Source organism: Panthera pardus, unplaced genomic scaffold (assembly GCF_024362965.1).
Source record: "Panthera pardus isolate Hobbes unplaced genomic scaffold, ASM2436296v1 HiC_scaffold_26, whole genome shotgun sequence".
NCBI classification, from domain to species: Eukaryota; Metazoa; Chordata; class Mammalia; order Carnivora; family Felidae; genus Panthera; species Panthera pardus.
The window spans coordinates 11,027,253-11,050,392 of NW_026526832.1; the positions used below are offsets into that span (position 1 = coordinate 11,027,253).

Genomic DNA, 23,140 nt, shown 5'->3' on the forward strand with positions numbered 1-23,140 from the left:
CCACCAAAGGCATACCTGTCCACGACGAAGTTAGGTTACTAACTAGCAGAGGAGGAACAAGATTAGACAAGATTTTGGAGAAGGACAGAACTTAGGCGAAGTTTAAAAGAAAGCAGTCCCCGAATGGGCTCGAAGGAAAGCAGGGCTGTGCGTCATGGGGGTTCACAAAGCACCGGGCTGAGAAGCTGATTCAGGGTGCACAAGCTTAAACGTGCAAATGTTGCGTCTGAAAACGCCTCATCCGTCCACTACAGCTGGAAACCGACACGGCTCAGCATCTGCAGGCAACACGATTTATCACACAGCAAGGTCTCTCACACGCACGCTAGATGTTGGAGAGCAAGGTTTCTCAGCTACGTCCCTGGGTTTGATTAGCTAAAGCACTTTGTCCAGATTCCCACGGTCAAGAACCAAGGAACCAGCGAGGCCTCCGGGAGCTGCCTCAGGCTGGCTACCCACGATCCTCAGGCCCTCGCGCGGCCCCCAGGCCCCCGGGTCTCCGGTGTATCTCGGCGGCCCCCCGCGCTCTCCCGCCTGCCCGGGCTCCCCGGACGCTCCCGCCCGGCCCGCAGCCGACTCCCGCGGGCATCATCGCAGGCTGCACTGCCCGGTCAAGGGGCCAAGGTCGCCGAGCGACCCGGAAACGCTCGGTCCTCTCCCGCGACTCTCCCGCTGAATGGATGGATATAGCGACACCCAACTTTCCTCAGTATGAACCCAGAACTTTAGCGCGCACCCACCCCCACCTCCTACCCCCGCCAAAGAAAACCTGCCCGGCTCAGCGTTCCGAGGATCAAGAGTCAGGACTCTCAACTAGAGTCAGCTCTCGCTCTTACCTGAGGCGCTTACTGCGGACTGCGCATGCGCGAGTGTTGCCAAAGCCCCGCCCCTCCCGGCGTTGGCCCCGCCCCGCCCCGTGATTACTTTTTATTGCGCTCCTTTAAAAAAAAAATTTTTTTTTTTACATTTATTTATTTTTAAGAAACAGAGTGAGACAAAGCGTGAGCGGGGGAGGGGCAGAGAGAGAAGGAGACACAGAATCCGAAGCAGGCTCCAGGCTCTGAGCAAGCGGTCAGCACAGAGCCTGATGCGGGCCTCAAACACACGAACTGTGAGACTGTGACCTGAGCCCAAGTCGGACGCTCAACCGACTGAGCCACCCAGGCGCCCCTATTGTGCTCCTTTTATTTTATTTTTTTAAGTTTTATTTATTTCAATAATTTCTACACTCCATGTGGAGCTGGAACTCACGCCCCCTAGATCAAGGAACGCATGTTCTTCCGACGGACCCAGCCAAGTGCCCCGTTGTTGTGCTTTCCTTACAGAAAGTAGATCTTGACTGCCGCCTATGTACGTTAATTTATTTAATCCTCAGAAAAACCCTATGTCATACTAGGTGGTATGAGTATCTCATTTTACAGAGAAGGCGGGAGTTTTACCCTGCCCACAAGCACAGAGTTAACAAGAGTTAAAATTGGATTTGAACTCGGGGCACTGGAAAACCTGTGCTCAATTATTTTTCTACACTCTGCAACCCAAAGTGTGATAGAATCAGCAACCTGGGAGCTTCTTAGAAATGCAGACCTAGGGGGGCACCTCGCTGGCACAGTCCGGTAGAGCAAGCAACTCAGAGACATGAGCTTGAGCCCCATGCTGGTCATGGAGGCTACTTAAAAAACAAAACAAAGTTGTAGGAAATGCAGACCTACTGAATCAGAATCTGCATTTTAGCCAGATCCCTAGACAATTCGCTTGTAAATTGAATTTTGAGATGCACTGCCTATACTACCCAAAAGGAAGAGAAGGAGAAGCAGAAGGGGAGAAGGAGGAAGAGGAGAAAAGGAATATAAAGGTCTATTATGGTACTATGTACAAGACGAAGCCTGGGCTAGCCAAAATAGTTACACAGATCTACCTTCATTGAGGTTATAGTCTAGTGGGGGGAAAATACATTCACAAATAGCCAATGAAAAGTACACAGCGATTAGGGTCTTGCTTCTGACTGAGCCAGCCAGGAGCCCCTAGGGTCTTGGTACTAATCTGAAGGACCCCTGAGGTTTTAGAGAAGGGATGAGTTGTCTTTGGCAAGCTAGTTGGAGCTGTCTTTGTCAAAGCCAGGTAAAGGAAGTGCCTCTGAGGAGCTCTTTGTGATGTCCCCAGTTTTCCTGTACAACCCCCACAGTGCCGCATACATGGTTCATTTACACAACTAAACCATCATAAGTTGTGAGAAATGTGGATCTGCAAACTACTAATTTAAAGCATGTCATTAGTCAAGATCACTTAGGTCCCTACAGATCCAGATCCCCAACTTCCACAACACGGCTTTATCAGTATCCGCTTAATGTCTGGGCTTTGTATAGTCTCTATCTCTTCTATCTGCTCTATAGTAACTATCTCTGGCTTGAACCCCCATTCTATTAATATTATATACCTGACTTTCTCTCCATTTTTTCTCCCAAGATCTCTCTCTTTTTTTTTTTTGTCAGTTATTGTTTTTGCTGTCATGATCTGTTTTTCTCAAAACTTTTCAGAACTCCACCCCCAGCTATTACCTACTCTGTTAATGTTCTTCTTTTTCCTCCAGCCGAGACATGTGCAGTCTTTAGAGATTCATTTCTATTCAAAGATTCACCCAGGATAAATATTTCCCATTTCAAAAGCAGCCCCAATGACTTCCAGGAATTTGTTTAATATATATTGTATTTAATACACAATATGATATAATATATAATTTATATTTATATTTGTTATATACATACATAGATATATGAACCAGGGTGACAAAACAAGACGAAAAGGTAAATTGGAATGGTTCAGATTGAGAAAAGAAAAGAAGGGCGCCTGGGCATCTCAGTTGGTTGAGCATCTGGCCCTTGATTTTGGCTCAGGTCATGATCCTAGGGTCGTGGGATTAAGCCCAGAGTTGGGCTCTGTGCTAAGCATGGAGCCTGCTTAAGATTCCCTCTCTCTCTCTCTCTCTCTCTCTCTCTCTCTCTCTCTCTCTCTCAAATTAAAAAAAAAAAAGAAAAGAAAAAACTTGATAACAAAGGCTGAAATAATTGCACAGAGACACAATCACTTCCACTGAGAGTGTATATAAACTAATTAAAGGAGGCTGTCCATTGGAGTGGGAGTTTCCTGGTATTACACAAAACTTATATGGCATCCTCATATTCATTTTTTACACATCCTGGACTCCATCATAGATTTCACAAACATGTTTGCAGGTAAGGACCATTTGCCCACAAGGTTTAGAACAGGAGAAATATAGACTTCAATGGAGACTTGTGTTAAGTTAATACAATCAGTGAATTGGGGTAGAGGGCAGAGGGTATTGGGGGTGGTGGGAAAGACTCTGATGGCAGATTTTCAAAGTGGCACCGATTCCCACCAGTGTCAATTGGAAAGACTCACAAGTAGCAGGTGTAAGGCAGCAGGGATCTCTTCACTAATAAATGCGTAGGAGGTTTGCTGACCATTCTCCCATGCTTATCTCAGAGAAAGAGCAGCTACCCAACCTGTCTGGGATCCTCCAAATAAAGCTCTTTCAATTAACTGGCATGAGGTTACAGAGATTAGATGACCCATGGCCACTGGTGCCCAAAGGCACCTACTGGAAAAGAGAGGCCCAGGATCTTGGTGACAACCCAGCCTTCCCTTAGGAGGGCCACAGAACACAGAACAGCGGGTGACTGAGCCTCTGGTGGCACTGTCCCTGAAACACGGGCAGTGGAGACAGGACCTTGCCAGCTGCCCAGGGCTGGAGTTGAGTGGTTCTTCATTGTCCCCATTCTAGGATGTCAAAGTGTCACCAGATAAACCATCCTGGATCCTGAATGTTTTCAGCATCCACTAACTCATACACATCATCCCTGACTTTCTGGTGTTCAAGTTCTAAAGAGGGAAGCCAATTTTTAATAAACTCCCCCAAATACCAAGAGGCTATGCCCTCTCCCTGCATGTAGGATTCCAAAGTAAATTTCAATCCTGTACTACACTAGCAAGTAGGACTTCTCTTGCTAAAGAAGACAAAAAAAGCACAATTTAATCCTGAAGGGGCATCCCACTCCATAAAGGGAGGGATGGCACAGGAGGGGCCGATTTACCTGCCCCTAAAAATCAGCCTGCGGCCAATGGGCACATATGCTTCTTGATCCTCACTTGCTTGCTTTACTAACCAGACTTGAGTTCAATCACCCTAGACATTTTTTGTCACCTGTTTTCTCAATCTCTCTTTCCAGAATTCTGTCTCTCTCTGTCATCTGGCATAAGTCCATAGCCTAGAGAAAAAAATAAAAAGAAAAGAAGTTAAGAGGGAACAATGTCTCGGGGCACCTGGGTGGCTCAGTCAGTTACGTATCCAACTTCCGCTCAGGTCATGATCTTGTGGTTTGTGAGTTTGAGCCATGTGTCAGGCTCTGTGCTGACAGCTCAGACAGAGCCTGGAGTCTGCTTCAGATTCTGTGTCTCCCTCTCTCTCTGCCCCTCCCCTGCTCACAATCTGTCTCTCTCTCTCTCTCTCAAAAATAAATAAACATTAAAAAATTTTTTTTTTTTTTTAAAGAGGGAGCAATGTGTGTAATCTCAAGAAAAGGAGCTTTGAACAAACCTTCTGTGCTGCTCCCACCAAGGAGCGTGAACCAAGCCTGGGCAGTGCCGTCTGAGAGGTCCCCCACCACTTATCTCCAGCCTAGGTGGATCCAGGAGCTAAATGGAAGCTGGGGTTGCACAGAACCTGGGGCCTACCCGCACTCAAAAGCACACCAGTGCACACGAGCATATAATCTAGGTTATTTTACAATCATTCATGCTGTTTCCCTGCATCATGCATGTAGACACTTAAGAGTCAAGTAGGGGGGCACCTGGCGGGCTCAGTCAATGGAGCATGCGACTCTTGATCTTGGAGTTGTGAGTTCAAGCCCCACATTGGGTGTAGAGAATACTTTAAAAAATAAAATCTTGCAGATAAAACAGAGTCAAGGAGGTAGAACTGTAAGACTGACCATTTGCCCTGAGCCTAGGGAGACTAAGAAGAATCAGAGCTCACATTACGAAGTCCAAACAGTCCTCCAAATCCTCCTATAATTACAGGCATTAGTGTCAAAACAGGATCCAGGCATATTGTCTTTTTTTAACATTTTACTCACTAAGAAGCAAGCTAAGGACAACAGCAGTATTTGAATTAATACCTTAAATTCTACCTTCCCCAGGTAAACAAAGACTCTTTATAAGGTAAGGGACAATCCCACTAAGCAGCTTGGCAGGGAGTCCAGTCTTACCTCCCTTTTTGGCGGGGAGGGGGTGGGGAGGGAGATTCTGAAATACACCACCTTCCCACCTACAGTGAATAGCATCCCATTGTTACATAAAGAAATACAAAAATAGTGAGACAGTTGGACATTCCAATTCTACCTTTTTACCAACATTTTAAAAAGACATTATTATAAATAACGTGAAACCCAGAACCCTATCCAACTGGGAACCCTCTTTGGTCAGCTCTTTTTTCCCTCTGTAAAACGGAGATTGAAAGTTGCTCCCCTACGTGTACTACCTGCCTCAGTAAGATATGTTCTGCTGACTTCTAAAATTTCCTCAATTCGGTGATGGAAAATTGTATGTCTGATTCAATTGAAGAACTATTTGCTAGATAGTTATTATCTATTATCGTCTGATCGGAGATTCCACTCTTCCTTTCCTTGGGAGGATTGTCCATAATGGTAATATAATCAACCCCTGGGGTAATACTCCCTGATCCTCAGCCTGTTTTTGCACCTGTGGTTTGCCTTTTGTCAGAGGTGGGCGTGCAAACAGGCAGGTGGGGGGAGGAAGGGGTGAGAATGAAATGACTTGTTTCTCATGTGAATGGGAGGAGTCCTTTATTCCACCTCCTGAAAAACTCCTTTAAAAGCGATGGCTGCCGCCGGACAACCACAGAACAGGTTCATTAGCAGAGAGCCAGCATGGCCAACAAGTCGAAATTTATTGACTACATTGATGAAGCTCTGGAAAAATCAAAAGAAACTGCACTTTCTCGCTTGTTTTTCACCCACCAGGGGATTCCGTACCCCATCACCATGTGCACTTCAGAAACTTTCCAGGCCTTGGACACCTTTGAAGCCAGAAGCGATGACATAGTGCTTGCATCTTATCCAAAGTGTGGTAAATAACAAGTCATTTTCTACAAGGGCGCTTTTTCATAAGGAGTAGGTTGGGCAGGGTGCAAGGCAAAGGTGGGAGGAAGGCGGTTCCTCTCCGCATGAAGCTGGCCAGAAGTCAGGGAGGAGGACGACCAAGATGGTTAAGAACATAGCTTGTGAAATCAATAACCAGAACTGCTAGATTTAGAAATCCTGGGGTCTGAGGGAAGGATGATGGATGCAGAAAGGGAGGCATGGTGGGGCTAGCAACCAGAAAGAGAAATGCAAGAAAGTCCATTTGCCATCGGCCACTGAGAGCAGGAAAGATATTCATCTTGGTTTTTGACTGAGGAGCATGGCCATGTCTATAATGTATATGATGATTTCCACGTAATTATTTTTCAGGATCAAACATCATCAATCCTCCAGCTTCTCAAACCAGTGTTACAATGGTCATTCATCAATGGAGGATAAATTAAGAATCTGTGGGGCACCGGGGTGACATAGTCAGGCATCTGACTCTTGATTTCAGATCAGGTCATGATCTCGTGGTTCGTGGGGTCGAGCCCTGCATGGGGCTCAGCGCTGTCAGCACAGAGCCTGCTTGGGATTCTTTCTCTCCCTTTCTCTCTGCCCCTCCCCCATGAGCGCTCTCTCTCTCTCTCTCTCTCTCTCCCCCTCTCTTTTCCTCTCAAAATAAATAAATACATTTAAAAAAAAACAGAATCTAAATCCCTATTTTACACAATCTGATTTTTTAAACTGTTATTTCATCTCTAAGTGTTTACTAAAGTCATCTTTATTTGATATTTTTCTTTCTATTATTTGATGCTGAGTTTTTATAAATTCAAAATTATATATACTTTTTTAGAAAATATTCACTGGGGCACCTGGGTGGCTCAGTCAGTTAAGCATCTGACTTTGACTCAGGTCATGATCTTACGGTTCGTGGGTTCAAGCCCCGCATTGGGGCTCTGCACTGACAGCTCAGAACCTGGAGCCTGCTTCATATTCTGTGTCTCCCACTCTCTCTGCCCCCCTGCCCCCTGCTTAGGCTCTGTCTGTCTGTCTCTCTCTCAAAAATAAACATTAAAAAATTTTTTCAAAGAAAATATTTACTAATGCAAGGTACAATAATATGTGATATATAATAAACAATCATTTCTATAACATAACATTGTTCTATAAGGAACATATTGTAGATTTAAGAAGAATTGCCTCTTGTTAAAAGAGAAATCTGAAAAATAAGGTAACCTGAATTTATATTAATGTAAGTACGTTCTATTTTCCACAAAACTCTATTTCTTTCCATAGCCCAGTTTATTTCAAATGCAGAAGAACCAATTGTACACACCACAGAGTGGCTATAGATTTTAATTTTTATGATGTATATGCACAAGTAACATGCGTTTGCTATACCAAGATTCTTTTAATGAGCTTTGATTCTCTGATTTTTCTTATAGGTTCAAATTGGATTCTACATATCATTAGTGAGTTAATATTTGCTGAATCTAACAAAAAGTATGAATATCCAGAATTTCCAATTCTTGAATGTGGGGACCCAGAAAAATATCAGGTTAGTACAAAACAGCCTTTAAACTTATAGTAAATTATCATAGAAAGACTTCTTCCATTTGGGGGATTTTTTTAGTTTTGGGTTCAGAAAGTACTAACACTAATAATCATTGCAACTTATTTTGTGCGTACCATCTAAGCCCAGCACCTTTCAAGGATTGTCTCATTTCAGGGCAAAAAAACCTCATCACCGTTTCTCAAAAGATCAAACCGTCAAAGACTTGCCCAAGGTCAAGGGGCTTATAAATGTCAGGGCCAAGATTTGAACCCAAATTGTCCAATTTGAGCTTCTTAACCTCTGCACAATATAGACAGCCTACTTATTAAAGAGAACTAGGAGGGAAAGTAAGCCGAGAAACCTGAAGAAAAAAATTAAAATGAGGGGCACCTGGCTGGCTTAGTCAGTAAAGCATGCTACTCTTGATCTTAGGTTTGTACGATCAAGCCCCATGTTGGGTGTAGAGATTACTTAAAAAATAAGATCTCTTCAAAAAAATTAAAACCATAAAAACTTTCTCTCTGAAGACAGAAACTTGGTGGGATGGCAAGAGAAGGGTTCCTCTAAAGCCTGGATCATTCTGCTTTCAGTTTATGTCAGCACCCCCCAGTCTTTTCCTAATAAGACACTATCTTTGGTGTCCCTGTATCAGTGATGTCTCTGGTGTGTGGGGGGATGGGAAAGGGTAGTAGCTGAGAGAGTAAGCCACTGATATGCATAAAGGTTCTTTTTTTTTTTAATTTTTATTTTTGAGAGAGACAGAGAGGGACAGAGTGCAAGCAGGGGAGGTGCAGAGTGAGAGAGGGAGACAGAATCCGAAGCAGGCTCCAGGCTCTGAGCTGTCAGCACAGAGCCTGACGCGGGGCTAGAACTCACGAGCTATGAGATCATGACCTGAGCCGAAGTCAGATGCTTAACCGACTGAGCCACCCAGGCACCCTAAGGTTCTTTTTTTTTTTTTTTTTTAATGTTTATTTATTTATTTTCAGGGAGAGAGAGAGAGAGAGAGAGCATGCATGAGCAAGGAAAGGCCAGAGAGAAATAGAGAACACCAAGCAGGCTCCATGCTATCACCACAGAGCCCGATGCAGGGCTCGATCTCACAAACTGTGAGATCATGACCTGACCCAAAATGAAGAGTTGGACACTTAACCGATTGAGCCACCCAGGCACCCCCTTACCTGTTCTAATTCACTTTACTACACATTATTGCTCCCACTACCAATATAACCAGGTGAGGCTTGGGTGTGAGACAGAAAGTTCTGTTCCCAGGCAGGAAAGGCAAGGACAGGGAGGGAGGAAGGATCTGCCTCAAGACTTCAGTGCCTGGACAGGACAGGTGGGAGGAGGGCCAGCCCCAGCCCTGCCAGAAACGCATTTGGTGGGGAGGCGGACTACAGTCTCAGCAAAACTTCCAGAGATGCTTACTGCCAGGACTCCCAACAAGCAGACAGAAGAACTCAGTTACTGAGAATTAAGTCACTGGATCGGGACTGACGAAGGGGTTTCTGGAAAACGACAGAGACACATGGCATGATGACAAATACAAACTGAAAAGTTGGATCCTAGGGGGAAGGAAGCCCATTTCCATGGATTGGGTTAAAGTAACGGAAAAACACAGGCAGGTAAGGTATTCAGGGACTTGGGGCTGGGCTGGAGTGGGGAGCTAAGCGTGCATCCTGGATCTGGTGGGTTGCAACATCAGGAGGAAGCAGAGGCCTAGCAGCCACAGCAGGGCCCAGAGGTGGGAGGTCAGGACCAGCTCAGGACGTGGGGACAGGAGTTTTAAGAAACTTTCCTAGGTAGAGATGAACGGGCTAATGAAAAGCCCCATTGATTTCTCCTTTCCGGGCCACTGCATAACCTTTTTTCTAAAGAGGGTGTGTATCATCACTTTTAAAATTTATGCTAACATTTCTCTAGCTTTCCAACTTTTTTTAAAACGTAATTTTTATTAAAAAAATTTTTTTTTCAACGTTTTTTATTTATTTTTGGGACAGAGAGAGACAGAGCATGAACGGGGGAGGGGCAGAGAGAGAGGGAGACACAGAATCGGAAACAGGCTCCAGGCTCCGAGCCATCAGCCCAGAGCCTGACGCGGGGCTCGAACTCACGGACCGCGAGATCGTGACCTGGCTGAAGTCGGACGCTTAACCGACTGCGCCACCCAGGCGCCCCAAGTAATTTTTATTTAAAATTTCATTTTTGAGAGACAGAATGAGACGCAGCATAAGCGGGGGAGGGGCAGAGAGAGAGAGAGGGAGACACAGAATCCGAAGCAGGCTCCAGGCTCCGAGCTGTCAGCACAGAGCCCGATGCAGGGCTTGAACTCACGAATTCGAACTCGTGAGATCATGACCTGAGCCGAAGTCAGACACTTAACCAGCTGAGCCACCCAGGTGCCCCTCCAATTTTTTCTAAAGTAAACTCTACATCCGAATTGGGACTCAGATTCACGATCTGGAGATGAAGAGTTGCATGCTCTGACTGAGCCAGCCAGGCTCCCCTCCAACTCCCCTTTTATTTATAATTTTTAAAATTTATTTATTTACTTTGAGAGAGAGAGGGAGAGTGCATGAGCAGGGGAGGGGAAGAGAGAGGGAGACGGAGAATCCCAGGCAGGCTCCGTGCCTCAGCACAGAGCCCAATGAGGGGCTCAGACCCACAAACTGTGAGATCTTGACCTGAGCCAAAACCAAGAGTCGGATGCTCAACAGACTGAGCTACCCAGGTGCCCCATGTGAGCTCTTGATCTCCGGGTTGTGGGTTTGAGCCCCACATTGGGCATAGAGATTACTTACAAAAATAAATAAAATTAAATACATGTATTTTCTTAAAATATGTCTATATCCAGTCTTTACATTGCTTATAGTTTGGCCCCATCACACATTTTCGTTGACACATCAGTTTTGTTACAGTTATTTCCCGTTTTCTCCCTGGATATTTCTTTAATCCTATTAGGAACTTTACCATTTCTCATATGTCTTTTTGTGATTTTTGGCCATGCAGTGCAGTGGAAACTGCATTCTATAACTTAATCTGAAAATTACCATCTGTGCGATTTTGCACAAAGCCCTTAAAACCTCAAAGTCATTTGTTAATCTCTAAAATGGGGGTTATAATATCCACCTGAGGGGATTGCTGTGAACGAATGTAAAAGTGATGTTCAAAACTAAAAATTAGGGAAATTTGATGTAAATCAAGTATTACGACTACTCTATTCTCTTCTTTTTTAATGTTTATTTATTTTTGAGAGAGAGTGCAAGCAAGGGAGAGGCAGAGAGAGGACACAGAGGATCCAAAGCAGGCTCTAGTCTCTGAGCTGTCAGCCCAGAGCCAGATGCAGGGCTCAAACTCACAAACTGTGAGATCATGATCTGAGCTTAACCGACTGAGCCACCCAGATGCCCCTCAAGTATTATGACTATTAATTGCCACTGGAACCCATATCATTGACTTAAATTGGTTTTTTATTTTTAAAATCTCAGGTGTTTTTTTTTCCTTTTTTTTTTTTTTTTGGCTCTTGCTTGAGTTGAGATGTCCACTAAGTTTCTTTCTTTTTTTCAAAAATTTTTATGTTGATTTTATTTTTGAGAGAGAGAGAGAGAGCGCACAGGGGAGGGGTAGAGAGAGAGGGGGAGACACAGAATCTGAAGCAGGCTCCAGGCTCTGAGCTGTCAGCACAGAACCCAAGGCGGGGCTCCAACTCATGGACTGCAAGATCATGACATGAGCTGGTGTCTGATGTCCACTAAGTTTCTACAGAAACATTGGCTATAAACGTCTAAATATCATTTTACCACTTGAAATAATGTGCCCCAGCTGCGAGTGACCTCTACAAGTGTGGAAATGAAACTCGAGGCTTTAGCCCATATAACGTACTAAAACCCTTAACGCTGGCAGATTAAACAGGTAACTTCATTTTTTAAATTATCAGTAGAAGCAGACACACACACACACACACACACACACACACACACACACACAAAGAATCAATCACTGAGTCTTACATTGACAAGAATTTTTCTAGTAAAATATTTCTCAGATATTCAAGTGACTGTGCACTTCCAGGTTCTGTTAGGATATTTGATTGCATGGAATTTTGTTGGCAAAAAAAAAGTCTAGATATTAAAAGTGGGTTTGGGAGACCTATGGAAAAACTTGAATATTTCTGGTAAAGACCTTGACTATAGAAGAGAGCCAAATGAAGACAGAATAGATCACAAATTATGAGCTGCAAAGAGTCAATTCTAAAAAGAATTTAGTGTGATTGTAGAAGAGGTAAAATTTTCAAAAAAAAGACCCCTCCAAAATGGTAAGCCAAACCCTATAAGGCGGTCCAGAAGGATGATTTAAATTATTTATGACTTTCTCCATTCCTCATCCCCACAAATTAAGAAAACAGAAATAAATTTTTAAAAACTAGAGGGGGAAATAGAAAAGGCACAGTAGTGATACTTGGAACTACCATTCAGATACTACACTTAAGAGCAATTCACCATAAGACATACATGCTTTTACTTTACCATGTCTGTTTTTAAGAGAATGAAACAGTTTCCATCCCCAAGGATTCTGGCAACTCATCTCCATTATGACAAATTACCTGGGTCCATCTTCAAGAATAAAGCCAAGGTGAGTGTCCCTCCCTACTCGTATTTCAGTTTGAAGTTTTTAATGTCTAGATATTGCCTTTCTGAGCTATGTGATGAAGTCTGCATCTTATCATAGAATTTTGAGAAATGAAACGTGTGATTTAGCATTTCTTCTGTTCTTTCTTCAAATATATTTGCTATTGTGCTCAAAGTGAATGCATTTTCAGCTAGGATATAAAACATATACCTAGAATTGAACATATTTTAAAATCTGTTTTATAGTGAATAGATTCCAGAATCCCACTAAGATATTTAGAGAGTTTAACAAAAGAATGCGATAGGAAAATGAGAAGTTGTGTTTTTTTGTTCTTTCTGGTGAGCATTATTTATGTGAGGTCTGAAGCAATTTTATTTCTGAATTTCACGTATAATAGCAAACTTCATGTCCTGCAAACATAACTATAGGTGCTTTGGCTCCTCTTATCATTGTTTGATCTTCGCTGACCAAACTCTGAACATTATTTTCATTGTCCTTAATATTACTTTTTCTTTAATATTATTTTGCAATTTTTACTTTGTGGTTTACCCTTCCAGATCATGCCCTTATGACTATTCTAATGAGCTTGCCCTTTTTTCCTTTTTGGTATCTTCTTTTTTTTTTTTTTTTAACGTTTATTTATTTATTTTGAGAAAGAGAGAGAGTGTGTGCACTGCTCACGCATGAACACATGCTAGCTGGGGGAGGGGCAGAGAGAGAGAGAGAGAGAGAGAGAGAGAGAGAGAATCTCAAGCCGGCTCTGCACTGTCAGTGCAGAACCTGGCTTGGGGCTCGATCCCACAAACCATGAGATTGTGACCTAAGCCGAACTCAAGAGTCAGACACTTAACCGACTAAGCCACCCAGGCACCTTGCTTTTTTCATATCTTCTACACATGCCTTCTTAATGTCTAAGTTCATTAGCAAAAGTTCTCTGCTACAACATCAGTCTGCTTTTTCTTCTTTTCTCTTCCCTCTCCCCAGACTTCCCCATCTGCCACCCCCGCTTCTTCAATTTCTCTGTATGTTAACAAAATTATGTCGTATACAAGATTACACAATAATATTGTTCACCCCTTCACTTTTCCAAAGTTCAAAATATAGACCTGAATTAATTAACTTAATTTTCTCTTTCTAGATATTGGTGATATTTCGAAACCCTAAAGATACAGCAGTATCTTTTTTCCATTTCCACAACAATGTCCCTGATATTCCAAGCTATGGCTCCTGGGATGAATTCTTCAGACAGTTCATGAAAGGCCAAGGTATGGCTGTTGGTGAAGGAATTCTTACTTTGACAGATGACCACAAAAGTACAAAAAATCAAATGTATTTTAAGGTAAAGAAAGAAGACTAGGGAGGATCCAGGAACCAAAAAGTTGCTTTTATTTAAAATTTTTTTTAACGTTTATTTATTTTTGAGACAGAGAGAGACAGAGCATGAACGGGGGAGGGTCAGAGAGAGGGAGACACAGAATCTGAAGCAGGCTCCAGGCTCTGAGCTGTCAGCACAGAGCCTGAAGCGGGGCTCAAGCTCACGGACCGCGAGATCGTGACCTGAGCCGAAGTCGTTCGCTCAACCGACTGAGCCACCCAGGCGCCCGCCAAAAAGTTGCTTTTAATGAAACTTTAATGAAGTTTTATAGCACCACTAGTTCTGCACATCAAACAATAATACATTACTGTTTTTAAAAATAATTTGGGCAATTTACATGTTGCCTATAAGTATGAGGTGGCCATAGAACAGACATAGGACCAAGAGGCCTATACGGAGTCATGTAGAAAAGCATCTCTGGTTAATTTCCCCTAAGTCTCTATATAACACAATGATAAAAAAAAAAAAAAAGAGAGAGAGAGAGAGAGAGAGAGATAAAACCATGACATTGAGCAAACACATCTAAGATATTTGTTTGCCAGAAAAGAAAAGGCTTTGTTAGACCATGTTGATGTTTTACCTCTGGTAATTGATAACTGCAATTTTGTAGGTGCCTACTGAGGCTTCGGGCTGGCTCAGTCAGTAGAGCACGCAACCCTTGATCTTGGGGTTGTGAGTTCGAGCCCCACATTGGGTGTAGAGATTACTTAAAAAAAAACTCTTGTAAGTGCCTACTGATGCTCCAATGTACTAAAGGAGGTGTTGTATGTGCGTGATTTCATTTAAGACTATAACAAACTATGAATAAAGTATTTCCAGCCCCTTGCACAGATGAGAAAACCAGTCCAAAAAGTTAAAACACTTGCCAGTGGTCCCACTGCTTGTAAGTCCCAGTGACTCTACTTCCATGGGTATAATGGCCAGAGATTAAAGATGCCTCCTTTAGTTGGTGACTCTTTTCAGTCTTGGCAGTGTCATAGAAGGCAGAGTTAATGCCACATGATCCTTGAGAAGTTGTTGACAGGTCACTCTAAGAGAACCACTTTTATTTTATTTTATTGGCTAACAAACAGCGTGTACAGTCTGCTCTTGGTTCTGGGGGTAGATTCCCATGGTTCATCGCTTACATACAACACCCAGTGCTCATCCTAACATGTTTTTTTAAAGTTTTATTTATTTGTTTATTTATTTATTTATTTATTTATTTATTTGCTCATGGACTTATTTATTATTTTGAGAGAGACAGAGCAGCGCAAGTGTGGGAGGGGCAGAGAGAGAGGGAGAATCCCAAGCAGGCTCTGCACTGTCAATGCAGAGACCGATGTGGGACTTAAACACATGAAACTGTGAGATCATGACCTGAGCTGAAATCGAGAGTGGGATGTTTAACCGACTGAGACACCCAGGCGCCCAAAGAGGACCACTTCTAAGGGTGACCAGCACAGCAACGCCACGCCCCACATGCATGGCCACTGGGTACAGTATTGGCTCCTAAGCACAGATTAAGTACTGGGATGGGGGGGGGGAGTGTACAGAAGGTGCTTATGAAGCACCACGATCAAAGTTTTGTTTGTCTGGAAACCACTCACTAAGTGGTACAAAGTTTCTGCTTTGCACGCTTTGTTACGTTCAAGTTATAAAGGAAGCTCAATGTACTGGAAAACATGCAGGATTTGCAATGAGAGGACTGGATTGGCTTCATCACTTATTATTATATATTAGTAATTAATATTAGATAGAATAGTTACCACTTACTGAGCAATTACTACATGCCAGGCACTATATACTATCTCTCACGTACATTTTAACATTTCATTTTTTTTTTTTAAGTTTATTTATTTTGAGAGACAGAGAGCAGAGGAGGGGCAGAGAGAGATGGAGAGAAAGAATCCCAGGCAGGCTCTGTGCTGTCAGCGTGGAGCCCGATGAGGGACTCGAATACACGAACCATGAAATCATGACCTGAACCGAAACCAAGAGTTGGACGCTTAACCGACTAAGCCACCCAGATGCTCCCCAAAATTTCCATTTCTCTTAAGAACCCCATGGGGACAAATACTATACTTGTCCCCTTTTGTAAAGATGGAAATAGAGGCATAAAAAGCTCACACAGCCACTAAGTAGCAGAGCTTGAATTTAAATTCAGGTTCAAATCACTCACACTGGGGTGATGTTGAGCAAGACATATGATTTTTTAAATTTTTTTTTAATGTTTATTTATTTTTGAGACAGAGAGAGACAGAGCATGAACGGGGGAGGGTCAGAGAGAGAGGGAGACACAGAATCTGAAGCAGGCTCCAGGCTCTGAGCTGTCAGCACAGAGCCCGACGCGGGGCTCGAACTCATGGACCGTGAGATCGTGACCTGAGCCGAAGTCAGACGCTTAACCGACCAAGCCACCCAGGCGCCCCTCTTTTTGCTTTTCTTAATGTGGTTATTGGAATATTTAAAATTACAGATGTGGTGGGGGGATGCTGGGGTGGTTCAGTCAGTTAAGCTCTGACTCTGGCTCAGGTCATGATCTTTCGGTTCATGAGTTCGAGCCGCAAACCAGGCTCTGTGCTCTCAGCACAGATCCTGCTTTGGATCCTGTCTCCCTTTATCTCTGTCCCTCCCTTGCTTCTGCTTTCTCTCTCTCTCAAAAATAAATAAAAAAGCATTTTTTAAAATTTACAGATGTGGCTTTCATTAAATTTCTATTGGACAATGCTGATTGAGAAAACATCTGTCTCATCATTTCTTTTCTTTCTGGTACTATCTGTCGTTTTTCGTGTACCTTTCACTATTTCTGAATCATTTTATTCACCTAAATATTCATGAATGTCTGGTAGTTTTTATCAAACCACGTTTGCAACTTGCTTAGTTATTATTTATGAAAATAATAAAATGAATAGAAATCTGACACAGGAATGGCCGTATGCCAGTTCTTCTGGAGCAGGGATTTATAATGACATACAAACATCTTGTCTGAGCATATACACACACACATATATAGTTTATATTTTAAAGCATAAATTAACCATCTATAATTTTAACCTCAATTATTTGAAATTCCCTAAGAATTTTTTCCTTATATTTTTAGTTTCCTGGGGAAGCTATTTTGATTTTGCCATTAACTGGAACAAACATCTTGATGATGAAAATGTTAAGTTCATATTATATGAAGACCTGAAAAAGGTAAGATTTTGATTATTGACATTCTATAGCAAGATTTATTATAAAATATCACATAGAGAACCTACTTTTAATGTCTGGTTGTGTGAACAAATATTGTATTCAATTAAAAAAATAAATATTCCAGATTTGTGGTACAATGCTAGGGAAAAAAAAAACAAAAAACAATGCATAGGGGCTTAGGTTGTTTATTTAACAGAAATAAAATAATGCTTAGCAACTTATTACTAACAGTGGCTGCTTTATTTTCCTTCTGTGATAGATAGTCCAACTTAAGAATGGCAGAAATAATAAGTAGGTTTCAACTGAGATGGAAATGAACATGCATTTGGCTATGAATTGATTTTTCCATATAATGTTATTTTTTAAATTGGTATTCATGAACATTTATTTATTTTTTTAATATATGAAATTTATTGTCAAATTGGTTTCCATACAACACCCAGTGCTCATCCCAAAAGATGCCCTCAATACCCGTCACCTACCCTCCCCTCCCTCCCACCCCCATCAACCCTCAGTTTGCTCGCAGTTTTTAAGAGTCTCTTATGCTTTGGCTGTCTCCCACTCTAACCTCTTTTTTTTTTCTTCCCCTCCCCCATTCATGAACATTTAGTGCTGCCCAGCATTGTTCTAGGCCCTTGTGATACATCAGTGAACAGACAAGACAAAATTCACTGCCCTGGAGAAGCTTACCTTCTAGCTGGAAGAGGCAGGGAGAGAGAAAAAACAATAAATATAACATTTTAAAAATGTTTATAATATGTGAGAAAAAAGAAATGGTATAATTGATTAAGGAAAACTGGAAATGTCTGGGGTAGGGAATTGGGATGTTGGACAAATCCCCATATAAGATAGCTGGTAGAAACCTCATGGAATGGATGTGATTTGAGCAAAGATCTAAAGAAGATGAGAGAGTAAGCAGAGTAGGTAACTGGAATAAGAATTTTCCAGGCATACAGAACCAACTGGAGCAAACGCCCTGAGGTAGGAGTGTTCCTGGTATGGTTAAGTGATATGAAGGAGGCGGATGTGGCTGGGTCAGTAGGGGTGAACCAGGGGAGATTAACCAATGAGAACAGAGGCAAGGGAGTGGGGTAGAGAGGAGTGAGGGGAATAATGTGGCCAGCCATTGAAATTACTTTGGCCTTCACTCTGAGTGAAATAGAAAACCATTATGGGATTCGAGCAGAAAAGTGATAGGAGTTGTGTTTTTAACAGGTTCATTCTGGTTGGTGTATGAAAACGTACTAGAGAGAAGAAAAGATTGTGTAGAGAAACCCATGAGGAGCGTACTATAGTAGTCCAGGCAAAGGAAGATTGTGGCTTAGACCAGAAGTGGCAATGGAAGTAATAAGTAGTTAAATTCTGAATATTTGTTGAAGAAGAGCTATTAGGATTTGCTGCTGGATTGGATGGGAGAAAGAGCAGTGAGAGAAAAATGAAGTCAAATAAGACTCCAATATCATTGGCCTGACCAACTGAGAGGACTGAATTGTCGTCCCTTGAGTACGAGATGCCAGCAGGTGAAGTGAGATTGTGGGAAAGATCAGGGGTTTGGCTTTGCACATGCTTAGTCTGAGATGTTTATTAGTCATCCAAATGGAGAGGTCAAGTTGACTATAAACGTGTTGAATGGAGAGAGTGCTGGGCTGTATATATAAATTTGGCACATAGATGGCATTTAAAGCTATGAGATTATATACTTACATGTACGTAAGTATATACATAGGGAAGAGAAGGAGACCAAGAACTGAGCCCTAGAGTCCCCCATATAGACTGTTTGGGAAACAGGAGGAACCAGCAAAGGAGGTGGAGGAGGGGCTAATGAGGCAGGAGGGAAGCCAGAGTCCTGGACTCCAGTAGAGAAAGTATGTTAAAAAGGGAGCGTGCCAAATGCTTTCTAGAGGAATTGGGTTATTAACACCAGTCTCCTCTGACATTCTTATCAAAGGGAAGTATGAATGAATCCATCCCTTCTGTTTCTCAAGTGCATTTATGTAACATGAGAGAACATACTAATTTAGTCTTTTATCCTTCTAGTCTACAATGATGTTTCTGAAACTTGTGTTCCATGGAATGCCATGTTGCCCAGATGTTAATAATTCTTGCTTGGAGGTTGCCTATTCAAACTGATTTGGGGACTGTGGGTCTTTTGGGACATTCACATTGCAAGCTGACATACTCAAGAGTGAGAAATCCTGTAGGAAAAACAAAACAAACTTCTCTTTATTTAACCAAAAGGATTCCAAACTTACTTGACCTCACCCTTCACTCTCCTTTTCTTTTCTTTTTTTTTTCTTTTTTCACAAAACATCTATAGCCACCTTGAAGTAAATTAGTGTTTTGTAGAATACAGTTTAAGAAACTGTTCTAGAAGATTATGAATCTTCATTGGTAGGGATACTGGTTACAAGGGTATTTAGACAAGATTAATTTCAAGATTCCTTCTAGTTTTCAGGATTCTAAAAATTAGACTTTCTGGATAGAATTAAACATTAGCTATAAATAGGATTCAGAAGAAAAGAGAATTGGAATGGGCATGTACAAATACATTGATTTCCTCAGCTCATTTAGACTGGTGCTTTTTTTTATTATTTCTTTTAATGTTTATTTTTGAGAGAGAGACAGCAAGAGTCAGGGAGAAGCAGAGAGAGAGAGGGGTAGATACAGATTCTGAAACAAGCTCCAGGCTCTGAGCTGTCAGCACACAGCCCGATGCAAGCCTTGCTCACAAACTGGGAGATCATAACCTGAGCCAAAGTCGGATGCTTAATCGACTGAGCCACCCAGGTGCCCCTAGACTGGTGCTTTTTAATAAAATGAGTATCATCTTAGATAAGACCTACTACTTAATGCTTGCTATCATTATTTGTATCCTGAGGAGTTTAGTAAGAGTCACCCATTGAAACTACAAAGTAAAAACAATACAGAATATTTTGTAGGGCTATCTGAAATATTGATACAGAAGTATCAAAGAAAGTCTAAAGAGAGAGATGAAAAGGTGAGTTGGAGAGGTAGGCTTAGTAAATCCATTCTGGCTAAGAAACCTGTCTTTGCTCGGGCACAATTCCCATAGAAAGAAGTTTATCCTTGAAAATGTTGTTTTCAGAACCTGACCGCTGGAATAAAACAAACTGCTGAGTTCTTTGGATTCTCTTTAACCGGCGAGCAGATCCAAACCATCTCAGCCCAGAGTACCTTCCAAGCAATGCGAGCAAAGTCCCAGGAAACACACGGTGCCGTTGGGCCCTTCCTGTTCCGCAAAGGTAAAGTCGCATTTGTTTCTGGGACATCCATTGGTTTGCATGTAACAGGCAATCCAAATACTTTATTTTTATAATTTTTTTAATGTATATTTATTTTTGAGAGACAAGAGAGACGGACAGAGCACCAGCAGGGGAGGGGCAGAGAGAGCGGGAGACCCCAAATCCAAAGCAGGCTCCAGGCTCTGAGCTGTCAGCACTAAGCCAGATGTGGGGCTTGAACCCACGAACCATGAGATCATGATCTAAGCGGAAGGCAGACACTTAACCAACTGAGCCACACAGGTGCCCCAATCCAAATACTTTTATCTTCAGTTAAGACAGGATTTTCTTGTTTCTCCCTTAATAAGTTTGGACACAGTGAGTTCAAAGTAGACTGAGTTCCACTGAGTAGTATACTTCTACTGTGTACTAATTCCACAGAAGTAGACTGAGTGAGTTCCACAATATCTAAAGTATCTTTTAGAGTACTAAGTTCCTTGTACCTTTCTGCTTGCCAGTATGTGATGGCAGGACAACAGCCAGAGCTCCACCATTACATTAAAACTAAAGGATTCTATATTTTTAAAATAAACAGGGAATAGCAAGATACAGAATCGCATGTTAGCTGAGTGAGGCCCCTTTAAAGAACTTTGTGGGAAGCCTCATCAGTGACTTCTTTATACCTCATTGGCCACCTCTTACTGCCCTGTTGGTTGAAAACTGTGATTTTTTTAAAGGCAATCTAACTTCTTATGACAGTTTATGATAATATAGGTTAGGTATTACCAGTTTTTTTAAATTATATATATATAATATATATATAATTTATAAAATTATATATATATAATTTATAAAATTATATATATATAATTTTTTAAATTATATATATATATATATTATATATATATATAGTATAACATGATTTAGAGGCAGCACTATGTGTTAGACCTTTTCCTAGGCATAAATTTTACAGCAAAAAAATTCATGAATTCCTTAATTTTATAAATGTGGGCACCAAAGCTCAGGGAAATTAATTTGTCCATTGCCACAAAGCTAATGATCGATGGAGTCAGGATTTGAACGTAGGTTTACTTGAGTCTACTCCACTTTACTTTATCAAATGAAGACCCATCTAAAATACCCACTGTGGGGGCGCCTGGGTGGCTCAGTCGGTTGAGCGTCCGACTTCGGCTCAGGTCACGATCTCGCGGTCCGTGAGTTCGAGCCCCGCATCGGGCTCTGGGCTGATGGCTCAGAGCCTGGAGCCTACTTCCGATTCTGTGTCTCCCTCTCTCTCTGCCCCTCCCCCGTTCATGCTCTGTCTCTCTCTGTCTCAAAAATAAATAAATGTTAAAAAATAAAATAAAATAAAATAAAATAAAATACCCACTGTGAATGGAACATTGAATGTAAATCTAGCTTGGGCTTGATTCCTGACTTTACCCCTGATTTTTATGCCTTGCTTGATTAGCTTTAAAGGAGGGGGAAGAAAATAGAACTTCTCTTTATATTGCTTTTTAAAAATTTTTTTTTAATGTTTATTTTTGAGAGAGAGAGAGAGAGAGAGAGAGCGAGCAGGGGAGGGGCAGAGAAAGAGGGAGACATAGAATCCCAAGCAGGCCCCAGGCTCTGAGCTGCCAGCATGGAGCCCAACACAGGGCTCAAACTCACAAACCTGCAAGATCATGACCTGAACCAAAGTCGGACGCTCAACCAACTGAAACACCCAGGCGTTAATCACTCACTATTCAGAACAGAAAAATTCTAAAATAAAGCGGTAACTTAAGTATTTTACAATATTCTTTGCAAAAATTCAGAAGGCACAGGTAAATGTGCAAGAGCGTTAAAAATTATTCACATTTCTCCCACCAGAGGCAAGTTTAACTTTTTGGCATATTTCTTCCAGCCTCATTCTGTGATGTTTTTTATAGTGGATGACATTTGTAAACAGCATTGTGTTTTATGTTATTCCCTTCATACATCCAAGCACTTCCTTGTCATTTTCCTTCTTTATAAACATACATTTCAATGGCTATGCAACAAGGAACTTGCAACTTCAACCCAAATCACCAAAAGATTCTAAAGAAAGAAGCAACTTCCTTTGTTTTTAAAAGGAATAAGAAAAACATATCCTAATCTTAGGCAAAGTAGTAACTTTTTACAAAATTACCAGCATCTGAGGTCTTAACCAAAACCTGTTGTAAAATGATAACTTCTCAAGGGGTAAGGTATTTAAAAGACTTTACAGAGGGGGAAAAAAGAATGACTCTCAGATAGTGGCATTTTAGGTCTCAAGTGTTGAGACAGGGGTGGGGCTAGGAGATGACTGAGGCCAACAGTCCCTTCGGTGATATAAAGAAAGCACATCACCTACTATGCCACAGATGGGGAGGCCCCAATGGATACCATTAACTTTACAGGAGCAATTAGATTCATTTTTAAGACTGCTTAATTTTCTTCATGTCTCCATTTCACATTTCAAAGTGAAATGCTGCACTGAAAAAATGGTAAAATCAAGAAGAAATAGGGGGATGGGTAAAATGGGTGAAGGGAAGTAGGAGGTACAGGCTTCCAGTTAAGTAAGGAACAAGTCATGGGACTAAAAGGCACAGCACAGGTAACGGTATTATAAATGGCATTGTATGGTGACAGATGGCAGCTATACTTGTAAGCACAGCATAGTGTGTCTAGTTGTCGAACCACTATGTGATACCCCTGAAACGAATGTAACACTGTGTGCCAACCATACTCAAATAAAAATAAAAATAAAATGTAATAAATAGCTAAAAAAAAAAAATGAGGAAACTATCTTCTAACAGGTGTCCGGGTCTGTTATTTTTGTGTGTATTGTAGGTGAAGTTGGTGATTGGAAAAATTTGTTCAGTGAAACTCAGAACCAGGAAATGGATGAAAAATTCAAACAGTGCTTGGCAGGCACTTCCCTAGGAGCAAAGTTGAAGTATGAATCCTACTGCCACCCTTGAAGTAGGAATCCTACTGCCAT

The 23,140-nt window shown here is 41.7% G+C and overlaps 2 protein-coding genes across 11 annotated transcripts in view; one reads left to right on the forward strand and one right to left on the reverse strand.

The window, feature by feature from the left end:
• CEBPZOS (CEBPZ opposite strand) overlaps positions 1-23,140 on the reverse strand; it is a 36,238-nt gene that overhangs the window by 5,211 nt on the left and 7,887 nt on the right. Inside the window, exons 3-4 of one of the 10 annotated variants that reach the window (XM_053891004.1) lie at positions 9,142-9,221; positions 4,220-4,283 (exon numbers count right to left, since the gene is read on the reverse strand). The exons of 1 other annotated variant lie outside the window; for it this stretch is intronic. The gene's annotated coding sequence lies outside the window, so the exon portion shown is untranslated. 8 more of the 10 variants (XM_019447466.2, XM_019447505.2, XM_019447456.2 and 5 more) reach the window with 8 other exon arrangements.
• Positions 5,811-23,120, forward strand: SULT6B1 (sulfotransferase family 6B member 1). The gene is made up of 7 exons (XM_019447548.2): positions 5,811-6,162; positions 7,604-7,716; positions 12,256-12,345; positions 13,481-13,607; positions 16,800-16,894; positions 20,001-20,157; positions 22,990-23,120. The coding sequence occupies exons 1-7, from the start codon at positions 5,964-5,966 to the stop codon at positions 23,118-23,120; spliced, it is 912 nt and encodes a 303-aa protein (XP_019303093.2). The 5' UTR covers positions 5,811-5,963.